Here is a 12,237-nt window from a genome sequence, read left to right on the forward strand (position 1 = left end):
TACTTATTTTAAGCCATTCTAACGATAGTGTACTGGTCGTTTGGATCACCTTGTACATGGGCCATGGAGTTCAACAAAATGCCCTCTTTTCTCTCTCTTACAGATCTTACACCCCTCGAATTTCTACCGGACCGGTGTTTTTAGCCTTTTGGCTCATAGAATAATAATGGGAAACTTTGTTAGTTTGCCTGATCCCCTCACCCCCTTCCCCATTTCGCCGGGCACCCACCTCTGCTCTGATCTACCCCCCCCCCCCCTCCTTCCCTATTCGCCAAAATTGAACAAGCTTCTTTTAAAATTCTGTGAATTTCAAATGACTGGAATAAAAAAAAAAATATTTTTTCATCAACCGCATCATCAACGTCATCAAAAATGGAAAAATGCAGGTGAACGTGAAATAACTTTAGCTTAGAAAGTACGGGAACTCTTATCAGTGGCAGTTGGTAATGTTTGGTGGGTGCTTGGAAAGTTGGTAGCTCTTAATTTATGACGTCAGTTCATTGATCGCTCGTAGAGCACTCCGTTGTGTCGCCATCTTGTACTTTCAGTGGAAGTTAAAAATATCAATAAGTGTCGTTTTTTTATCCAAAGTCATCCGTCCTTACATTAATTTATCAAGTTTAATTCTTAGTTTTTCAAGTTTACCCATTCGAACGGACCAAGGTGAGTCCTTCCTTCACCTGGTCGTGTCAAATCTTTGACGTCCGCGGACGTTTTTCCTCCGCTGATAATCTACTTGAATCGGGCATTTACGCTTCGATTTGGTTTTATTTGATCAGTTTTCATAGTTTATTCATGTGTGGTTGTTTCTCTGTAGTGCGCGTTACTTGTATGTAGTCGTCCTTTAATATTTTTTCGTAGTTTGGCATTATCTCGTAATTGAAAGTGGTGAAGTTGCCCAAATCGTAGGCTGCCAAAACTGCTCTTGACCTAGGCCTTTGGGTGTCAAGAGAACATCCTAGACCCTTCGAAACGATTGAATTTTGGGAGAGTATACTCTCTTCTGTATTTTGAGACAACGAAGCTTTCCCTGCCGTAAGGGTTTGTAGGTTTCCAGTTCTTTTCTGAAGGGCTCAATGTTGACTTTCTACTGACAGGCATCCTAATGTCAGGAGAAAATCCCAAGCAATTGAGATTGATCCCTCTTACTATTATGAGTTTCTATTCTTCCTAGAAGTTAGTGTAGAATTCTTCAACTTCTTTCATTGAACGGTCCTATTGTGCTCCTTTTGTAACTGATGTAAGAACCAGGATTGATGATTTGATTTAGCTGTTGTTAGTTAGCCTATTCTCTCCGCAGCATTTGCATTAAATTGGCTCAAGTGTTCCCTACTCAGGTAAATGTCAGTTGACCTTTTTTTGTCTTCAAGGATTAAGAGTGTTTGCCTTGTTTATTCTGCAACTGTAAAACCCGCAGACTTCTGCTCTTGTTTGCGCTACTCCCAATAATTCTTTGAGATTGAAACCTCTTAGTAGTGGAGAAGTCCAAGAATTTTCTCCCGAACTTTTCATCCTCACATCAGTCTTTTTTGTACACTCTACTTATCAAGGCTCCTCTTGAATAATTTTGAGATGATGCACCATCATTTTCACTGATTCTTTTCCTTGGAGAGTACTTAAACTGAAATCAGGAGACATCATAAATTGCGCTTGAGAGATTATTGGGTCAAGTATTGCGCAGTGGACATAGTGCCTTCATGTCAGAAGCATCAACTGCTTTGGTGAAGAATAGTTCTGTAACTGACTGATCTTTGCATCTATGACATCTGGAAAGTTGTGCTGAAAGTTAAGTGAAGGCGTAGTATGAATGAAAGAAAGGTGTTATCATATTGCTCCAGCTTCTTAATGTAACAACCTCCTCATTCATTAGTCTGATAAGACTGTAAGAAGATGGAGTTGATATCGAGTTTCCCCAGGCTCTATTGCTGTATGGACTACCTGGCTTTACCTACCTACCGTTTATTCTATTCCTGGTTTGCTCTGCTGAGTTGACTTGAACATAGCTCTGTAATCCTTGGGCAAAGCCCACACAGAAGAGAAGTATTATAGCTTTCAAGAGTAAAAAAAGCACATGAATTGTGTACCAAGGCCTCCTGGGCTCCTAATTAATAGTCTGAAATTAAGCCTTCTAGTGTGGGTCATAACTTGCTTTCTGAATATGTCAGAGATTTCAAAGGTTTCTTGTGCTTGCTTTGGCAATTTGCTGCAATCTGAATGAATTGTATTTGGACCGTGTTCAACAGAAAGGAACCAAGCCACATCAGCTATTGTCAAATTTAATTGGGCAATTCAAGTTTTTCAAGAGAACGTTTGTGTGGATGCCTTTGAAAATTGGAAGTTGCTTCGTACTATGGAAAAATCCACTGAAATTTGCACGAAAATCGGAACAACCAATTTCATGTAAAAAATTTAATTAAATTTGGCAATAGCTGATGTGGCTAGGTTTCTATCCGTTTAACGCGGTCCATGTATCCAAAATCATGAAATAACCTTCAAGATTGTTCATTCTGCAAAATACATATGCACTTGGGTTTTTTATTTTTTTCTTCTTTTTTGTTATATAGTATCTATATTTTGAAATTTATATGGAGCAACAAGTACACCTAAATGAGATGGGATTGGTTTGAAATCAATGCCAATTCATGTCTCTGTGAGGGGAGGGATGTAGAAAGAAAAGGAAACTTTCTACCCATGGACAGGCCTAATTTTAACACAGAAAGGTTTAAAAGTTAAATAATGGATAAATATCGAATTATAGCAATTTTATTCAAGTGTCAAAATGATCTCTCAGTTGTCTCAGGTCAAACGTAATGTAGGAAGAAGAAACAATTTGGGGGGAGCAATTCAATCGAGCTTTTTTTTTTCCCTCCTCCTGATGTATGAGAAGTCAGCAAAGTCAAAACATTTTAGCCTTCTAGAATACGAATTTCATTCTCGGTGTGCAACCAAAACTGACCTACTCTGCCTTTTTGGCTATTTTAGTTCTAACACATGATAAAGTACCAAGCACAAATAGATTAACACTTTCTCTTGGAGAAAGCTCTGCCCATCAGCTAGTGATCCCCTTGTTTGCTGAGCTACCGTATTGGGGAAAACGCTATTTGAACATTTGGATACTGCCAATTTTCTGCTGATAAAAACCAAACCTTCTGGATGATTCACTCATTATTCTCTTAGGTGTTTTCATGAAAGTTTATTTACAGTGTACTCTTAATTTTCCGTAAAGGACTACGCACAAAACACCAAGAAATTTGGCCCCTGCTAAGTTTTTTTATTTTAAGTTCCTTACCGTGTCCTGAATGAGATCAGGTTTATAAGAAAAAAATTGCTTGTTCTCAAGGTATTGATACTTCATTGGAAGGAATTAGAAAATGTCTGAGTGGTCATTCGGCGTTTTTCTCTGGGTTGCCACAGTCAGGGAAACCAGAAAATGTCAGGGAATTTTCAAAGTGCTTTCTGCAAGAGGTTTGATGTTTCGAACAACAAATTTGCCTGAAAACTGTCTGTAATGATGTCTTTAGCACCAACTAGCATATCTTCAATTGTCAGGATATTTCACCCAAATGTGTCAGACAAATGTCAGGGAATTTCATCATCTAAATTCTGTGGCAACCCTGTTTTCTTCAGCGAGGCAGAATTATGCCTACTTGTAGAAAATTCTAATGTATGTATTTTTTTGTTTGTTCATTTACAGAATAGAGGTTCGTTCTAAGGGTACTGTCCAATCTAAATGGTGCCCTGCAGACAGCATGTCTACACTGTCGGGAATCTCGGCCAAGGGGGAGAAAGGAGGCAAGAAATTTCAAACATTAAATATAAATAGATTGCATCTTCCAGCAAAAGGTGATAACATCGAACAGTCGCAGACAAAGAACGTACTCAACCATCGAAATGGCATGCAAGTATTGGGCCGCCTGCCTCAAAAGCGCCGACCTGTGAATTTACCAAGCGAGAAATCCGATCCAACAGCCAGCAATAATTCTCTCAATCTAATCAATCGAAGTGGGTCAGGATGGGTCTCTGGGAAAACAGGCGAGAACTTGCCGAGCTCTCAAGTGCAGTTACAGCAACAGCAACTGCCACAACAACAACTGCAACAATCTGTTACTACATCAACAACAAACGTACCTTCTACCGTTACTCAAACTGCCACAGCTCCTCCCACTTTGACTTCGACACAGCCACGCCAGGTAATTCATTTTGAGATTTCTCTTTTGAGAATCACACCATTGCAGCAAAATTATAACATTTCATACTTTTAACTATTGCAAGTAAAAATATTTATTCATAGCACCTGAAAGTAGTACAGAATTATTCCTCTTTTTATTCCAAGGTTAATCCACAGTTAGCATTCTGTTTGCTATGGTGGGCAATGAACACACACCTCAAACAAATAAGATCAATCTTGTTGACCGCTTTGGTCTGGACAGTCAATGAAAGTGGCCCTCTCAATCTGTGTTTTGCAAAAGAATAGGTTAGAGATGGTATAATATCATTCTCAATGTCGATAATTTGTACTCGCAGGGCTATCCGGCAAAAGTGCACTCGTCTCTAATTCCTGTTTTTCAGGAGGGACAAACCACGGTGAAGTTCTTACCCTGGCACTGCTGCGACGTAGTAAAATTGTTTTAGATGTTCCATACAATCGCTGAGAAGGCTCACAAAAAATTTTTGAGGTATCTCAATGTAGATGCTAATTTAAGGAAAAAAAAGAAGTTATGCCCTTTTTCAAATGTTGCTGGTAGAATACCAACACATTGCACCTAACATTATGACTCTACTTTATTTAGTGTTGGTTGCTAAAAAGTATGACAAAATCTGTTCTTGAATCATATCAGAACATACTGAGTTGTTTGAATTTTGGAGAAATGAGTATTATTGTACATTGCGTAAACTCTTGCTGTTGAAGCTATAATATTGGGTGCAGGAGTATAGATATAACAGCCTCAAAAATTGACTTCATTGGCACACGGGTACATAGTGACTCTGATGCATTCAATTCTTTTGTACTAGCTGTAATTCCAAAAGAATGCTAGTAAGCCCCCTTTTCAGAGTTCCTCTCACGTTTTTGTTTTATTTTTGGTTTTGCAGGTTGGTGTCCTTGGAGAAAAGAAATGGAGTCCAATCGGGGGGAAAGAACCAAATTATCTCACTCAAAACCCAAATTTTCAGCAGGAATTCCCAAAGTTAACAACAGGTGGCGACACATCTGCCCTCTCCACCAAAGCGAACTCTGCAGCGGAGACACAATACGGAACAAGACCAGTTTTACGCCCTCAAACGGAGGGGAGCTGGAGCCAAGGTGGTGCTGGGGGCAGACTAACGGGAGCGGGTGGCAGCCAGAATACCCATGCTCCTGCCCAGGGCCCCCACCAATCACTCTCCGATATGCATGGCATGAGGAACAGCTCGGGCCCTACTGGGGGAACAGGGGCCCAGGTAGGCCAAGCTTCAAGTGTTGCTCCAACATTGGCTGGGCCAGAACCCTTCAAGGCCATGTACCCATCGTTTGTAAGTTCCTTTGTCCTTCCATCTGCTAGTTATGCTATCCCTACACTTTTTCAGAAACTAATTGTTCTCGCTTTAAATGGTTGATAGGTATGAACTGGAAAAAATGTAGTTTTTCTGAAAGAAGGTCAATGATCAAAGCAAAATTTATTTTCATTTTTTCAATTTAAACGAAATAGAGCACAAGCTAAATGTGAAAAATGCCTATTTCAATTGCAATGGTTAAAAAGCTTTGATTGTTTTATTTTCAACAAGGAAAGTTAATGGCATCATTCTTATGCAATTCTGCATAATTTTTCTGCCGATTTTTTTTTTTGGGGGGGGGGGGGGGGGCGTTTGTTTGACAAGACAACTTTGGTGAGAAAATACGTCTATTTCTTTAACTTAAAGGTTTCAGCTTTAACTACAGGGGCAAATACCTACAGCTCGGGTACAATGTCTTTTCTTAAAGGTGAGGTGAAAAAAATTCACTGACAAGTTCGATTGAAACTTCTGGGTAGTTTGCGCTCAACCTTAATAAAACTTGAGCGGAGACTTATAGCTCTAAAATCTAATGTATGAATTTTTTGATTTAAGCACTTGTTGCCTTTTATAATCATGATGTTGCCCAGCAGCACATTAGTAGGAAACTAGCACAGAACTACATAGTTTTGCCAATAGGCTACATCATGGTGTCCAGGACTTAGAAAATTGAGAGTAATCAGGGAATGAAAAGTTTTAGGGGAAATCAGAAAACAATAAAGGAATCTGCTCCAAAAACCAGTCATCCCTCTTTTCACCGTTCGGAAACCATTTTGTTTTCAAAGGCAATCCTCTCTGACTTGGCGCTCTTCTGCTTTATCCGGCGATTATCGTGCATGCTTAGTTATCAACTTGTTGACCCAAGTGAATGGCAAGCTTTCCCCTTGATTGCTTGAGCCGTGGCTGTGACTGCCTTTATTGACCTTAGAATGACTTATTTGAATCTGATACCTATATTTAGAACTCTGGATGAGTGTTGAACTCAACGATGATTATGTTGTTTTTCTCAAGAAAATCCTTGGAAAGTGAGATGAAATTTAGGTTTCTCATCAAGGAAGGAGCTTTTTGAAATCAGAAAATAAGCATGGCCAATTATTCTGGACAACTGGGCTACTAAACTCAAAGATATTATGGGTCAGTTGGCTCTATATAGTAATGCATCAACTTCAACCTTGTAACATCCTCATGTGCTTCTGGCTTTCTAAGACAATGAGGTGGGTTTAATGGTTTCTCCTCTAAACTATTTTTTTTCTTTTTCCGGTGCAGTGTTTTAAAAATGATAAGAACAGCAACTTTTCGGCGCCATTCCCTACATCATATCCCTCTTTGCACTATCCCACCCGCGATTCTCATCGATCAACTGAAGAGCGGTCGAACTCTGCCAGAGAACCTACCCGTGACAGGGATGAGCCGGTCATTGCTCCAAGGCCAGTCATCAGAGAAGAGGACTTACATCGCATGGATGACATTGGCCGCGATGCCAGTTGGGTGACTCAAGATGAACTTGATTACGAGTGAGTAACTTATCTCAGACCCTCAAGTAATTCCCATGTATACCCTTCTTGCTCTCCTTTTCCAGGTGACTTGCTCAAGTGACAGATCAATCCCCCACGGTACCTTATGTAGTCAAGAAAAAAATATTATATACTCTTAACTGGAGGATGAATGTATATTTCTCAGATTCACTTCTGCTGCTACACCAATAATCATCAAATCAAAAATTTTTCTGCAAATTGGATCAGCTTCTGTTTTTGAATGTTTATATGATGATTCATTGATCATGCGTGTCATTTGATTGACTTTTTGCAGTTGGAAATGCGTTCTGCATTTCAAAGACTGAGGAAGTTGAACATGATACAAATACATACTCTGATAAAAATCTTTCAATATTTAGCCATATAGGTCTAAGTTTCTCTTATTCAGTTGAGAGTCATTACACAGTGTCAGAATTACTCAAAGTTGTTTGTTAAATATACCCTAGAAAATGTACTACGAAATAATTTAGTGAGGCAGTGGCTAGGAATTTTTGCAGGGTTGTTGTCTAGTTAGTACTTCACATAGTGTGCCAATAAAAACAATAAAACTAATTAAAAAGTTCAGCAAAACATTTTTAAGGGAAGAAGAAGCTATTCAAAATCTGACAGTCCAGTTAACATCATCAGCGCTTGACAAAAATACTGTTTCATGGGTCTCCCTTTTTGCTGTTTTGAAGCAGATTTCTCTGCTATTAAGGGCTAAAAAAATTATCTGAAAAGTTTCTTAGAAGCCTAATTCACCCTGTACCTTGAACAAATTAATTGAAAGAAAAATAAAAAAAAATAGGTCTAACTGACCCACTACACAATTTGAAAGCATCTTCGATAGTATGTCCACCCTTTGAGAGCCTGGACTGATCCATAATTTTATTGTAATTTTTTTTTTTTTTTTTTTTTTTTTTTTTTTTTTTTTTTTTTTTTTAATTAGGCATCCATATTCAGAAAGGGGAGAATGAAATCAGTCTTAAATAGAGTGCCTGCAGTTTTGCTTTACATGTATTGCACCAGTTAATATATCAAGTGTGTTGCTCCACTTCAGTCCTAATTTTGAAATGATGATTCTCTTTTCATGCGTGTCATTTGATAAATTTTTTGCTGTTATGAATGCGTTTTGCATTTTAAAAACTCGAAAAATCTGTAATGATACATGTTTGGCCTCTGACTAAAATTTGGACTAAGTGTCTCAACCACCTAAATCTTAGATTACGTCATTCACTTCTCTTGGTTTTACTTTAGCTGCTTTTCATTACTACCACTCATTAAAACATCTTAATGCTTGAATTAAGAAGCTCATTTATTTCTTCCTCATGCATAAAATTAATTATTAATGAAAACTTAAGTTATGTCTGGTTTGTGCATTTGCACCTCTAAACACATTTGTTTCACTGGCATGAGTTCTACTGGAAACTTTGTGGACAGTGATGGTCTGTCAGCAGTGGACCACAAGACAAGGTACAAATTTAAGCATTCTCATACATGTCTCTTACTTAAATCATAAATTACTTAAATCAACTCCCAACTAAAGATATGAACGTTTTTATTTTACATTAGTTACGGGACTTTTAATTTGCCTGGTCACAAGAAACGCAATTCTCCACATGAGTCAAATCGCGCCTCACAACAGTTTTGCCAAGCTTTTCAATCAAGCATTGTTCTTCCAGTTTCCTTTTACTACAGTTAAGCGAAAACGTCAAGATTAAGGTTGCCAGATTTTCATATCGCAGAGTTTGCCATGGTAAAGTTTAGTTTGTGATCTGACGAACGTAGACCAATGTGTTTTCATGAGCGGGCGGTTTGAATTCATGCGTCAAGAAACATCAAATATCTCGGTCAGGAGTTAATATCAATAATTTTTGTTGCGTGTATTGCGTTGTACGTCAAATTTGGGTTAAGAAACATGTATCAGAATGCTTAATTCTGTACCTTGTCTAGTGGTCCATTATCATTACAATGAATGTTCCTGTCTCACCATTTTTCATTTCCTTCGTGGAGAGCAATCCCTGCCTCATTTTTATGCCTATCATTATCATTGGGTGACCCAACTTGAATGCGACAAAATGAAGGATCATTCTCAATGAAAAATTAAGCTCCTCTCCTCTGTAAACTCTTTTATGTAGTAGGTTGCTAACTATCATTATCTCTTATCCTTTTCTAGGCAAAAATTGGCTTTTAGCGATGAAGAAGAGGAACCAAAGTTGATCACTAAAAGTTCTAGTTTATCGAATTCGCAGTCTAATTTACAGTCCGACTCTCATAACCGTAATGCCTGGCAAAACCGTTCTTCGACTGAATTCAGCAGAATTTCTTTGCAGCCGAAACCTCAGTCTCAGGTATGGATTTTATTCCTTAAAGTTTGAACAGGTTCTCTTGATGCCAGAATCAGCTCATATGGGATAGGAACAATCAAGAGGCTAGTGATATGGCTTAAGAAACCACTTAGATTGCTGCAACTGAACAATGTTTCTTGTTCCAGAACCCAGTAACACAGAGTTTATAACAATATCATTCCTTAGAATTAACCCGTGTGCCTACTACAGTAAGACCTCTAATCATCGGATCGCGATCTAACAGATTCCACGATTTAACGGATCGATCCCCCGGCCGCTTCAGCAGGACCGACTAGCGCGATTTAACGGATTCAGCCTCCGGTGAAATCCGATAAATCGAGTGCTTACCGTAGCTTTTTTTGCCCGCCCAATATATGAACAATGAGGGGGGCAACAGAATACAGATAAGTGATCTTTAGAACAATATCCTTAGAGCCATCTATTGATCAAGCAGATGAACACAACCAAAACAATAGCCCAACAACCGTGTTGAGCTACCTTGACTATTCACAGTTGTCCTGGAACAGTGCTGATGAGTATAATCATCTTAGTACGTGACTGAGCTAGACTGTCTTTACTTGTTCTGTTCATCTGTTCATTAATACTCAATAAAGGAAAAACGAAATTTTTATTCTTTGAAAGTTTGGGATAAAAGGTTTGCCTGCATTAAAATCGGAATGATTTTAGTATGCTGTTTTTTGGATCTTATTCTCCGCTTGATTTCCTGTTAGCTCCCGAAAGTGTTGGTTTTCGTGTTTAATATCATAGGTAGCAATTAAGCTATTTGAAAAAGTCTAGATTACATGTTGACTGGGGAGTGTTGGTGAATGTTGTGATGATACAGGATTTTTTTGTGATTAAGTTAAGCAAATTTTTTTGTTACATATACCTGAAAGAGGAATGCTCCAAATCTAAATTACAATTAAATAAAATCAATTCTAGAATCTCAAGTTTACAGCCATATTGCAACATTTTATGTGGCAAATACTTGATGAACAGCGAAGTCAGGTTTTGCTTGCCATCATGTAGAAAATACGCTTGTTGATCAAGCCGCAAAGTAAATAGCCTTTTTTTGGCCATCAGGATGGTTAAGTTCAGCATATGAAGTTCGAGGAAAACTATCCATTGGTTAATAGAAAGTCAAGGAGTGAAAAAAGTAATGTGGCTGCTAACCCTATTTATAATCAGTTTAAGTCAAAATAATTAAATTGTAATATTCATTTTCAGGTTGGGCGCGAAAATAATGAAGATGATAGTTATCGCCGCAGACAACATAATGAAATAGACAGCATCGTTGAAAGAGCTAATAAACGTAAGGAAGAAGAGGAACGTGCATATGAAGAAAGGAGGCGCTCTAAACTTTCAGATAAATCTAGCCTCAGTGTAAGTAAACTAGGATGTTAAGTTTGTTTTGCCTCTTCATGTGGTAGGGTGTCTAGCGATGGGAAAAGTCAGTAAAATTGAGGGAAACATCAAGAAATCCGCTAAAATTTGGCATGCCAGGGAATGAGTCAATTAAGTCATTTTTTTTATTGTTATTCAAAAGTGGTAAGTGGCAGAAGCTTACAGTTTTTTTTCCTCATTTTTTTGATGACAGCAAACAGGAGAAAAGTTTATTTGAAAGTGCCAAAAATTACGGTGGCCTAAAACAGCGTTTGAACCGCACACTCGTAGGTTTTGAATGTAAACGTCACAATCAATATTGCGGCAGAATGCGTAGTGGAAGAATACTCGGCGGCGACGTTGTCCCAGCAGCTGATGGTCTAATTTAACAGCTGGGCACAAAACAACGACTAAGCTTACATTTCACTCTTTCATGCATCCTAGCGAGAGCATTAATTAGTTATTAATGTCTTTGCACAAAGTAATTTCAACTCACGTTATCACAATACAATAACAGAGCACAGAGTTCTCTTAACCTCAAATGCAAAATCGAGATGTCAACAATGATAGTGTGCTGGTAGTAAGCAGGTTGGCTTTGCCGCCATCTGCTATCTATGTCGCAAAGATTCACGGCGGTCGGTTCAAACATGTTTCCGAGGACCCCTAAAAGGAAGTATTATGTCTCTGCACAGACAATTTTTCGTGAAATTTTAACGTGTGCTTCGTTCTTCTTGTACCAAAAACAGTAAGATTCAACTATTTGCAGGCAAATTCCTCCCAAGCTTAACTGACTACCTTTTTTTTGCAAGCTGTTTTCGTGACAAGGAAATTGAAAAACATGGATTTTTCGTAAAAATTTTTTTGTTAAAAATTGATGATGAATAATGGTTACCAAAATTTCCGCTGATGAAACAAGTTTAGGCACCATATATTTTTCTTTATTTATTACACAGTTGAAAAATTTGGAATATTCTCCCCTTTTGACAGGGAATTATAAATGTTTTTCCGGTTTTTGGCTATTTTTGTAAGGGATGTGTCAGGGAATTTTATTTTTAAAAATTGCTAGACACTGTGTGTAGACCTGTGTGAGTCTTCCATGTTTGCATCATTCATGAGCGGAGTCTCTAACCTCCCCTTAAATAGTCCAATTTTTTAAAACTAAGTACATTTCAGAAGCCTAGTATCTATATCTGACAAGTCAGTGTGAAATGCAACTTTTTTCAAAACTGATATGTGCTCAAGTGCAGGGTACTTATTTTTTACACAGGAGCTTTCCTGCCGAAAATGAACAACATTTATCACGTGTCATTGAAAGGAGGGCGCATGCATTTTTTTCTTCAATATAAGCTGGGTCTTGCCATCCTATGTTTTTTTGTGTGCACCACACCCCTCCAGTTCAAATCATGAGTTTTCATGTGAAATTGCGGCAAATATATTACATTTAGAGCTGAATCTCCCAGACA

The 12,237-nt window shown here is 38.2% G+C and overlaps 1 protein-coding gene across 5 annotated transcripts in view; it reads left to right on the plus strand.

The window, feature by feature from the left end:
* The first annotated feature begins 487 nt into the window (after nucleotides 1-487).
* Nucleotides 488-12,237, plus strand: part of LOC109032968 (uncharacterized) — a 52,918-nt gene continuing 41,168 nt past the window's right edge. For 4 of the 5 annotated variants that reach the window (XM_072302587.1, XM_072302591.1, XM_072302589.1 and 1 more), the window contains exons 1-6: nucleotides 488-663; nucleotides 3,695-4,190; nucleotides 5,092-5,511; nucleotides 6,796-7,043; nucleotides 9,220-9,394; nucleotides 10,619-10,774. In XM_072302587.1, the coding sequence (XP_072158688.1) occupies nucleotides 3,750-4,190; nucleotides 5,092-5,511; nucleotides 6,796-7,043; nucleotides 9,220-9,394; nucleotides 10,619-10,774 (1,440 nt within the window). In that variant the 5' untranslated portion in view covers nucleotides 488-663; nucleotides 3,695-3,749. The remainder of the gene's footprint in view (nucleotides 664-3,694; nucleotides 4,191-5,091; nucleotides 5,512-6,795; nucleotides 7,044-9,219; nucleotides 9,395-10,618; nucleotides 10,775-12,237) is intronic. The other variant, XM_072302592.1, reaches the window with a different exon arrangement.

Source organism: Bemisia tabaci, chromosome 7 (assembly GCF_918797505.1).
Source record: "Bemisia tabaci chromosome 7, PGI_BMITA_v3".
In the NCBI taxonomy this organism is placed as follows: Eukaryota; Metazoa; Arthropoda; class Insecta; order Hemiptera; family Aleyrodidae; genus Bemisia; species Bemisia tabaci.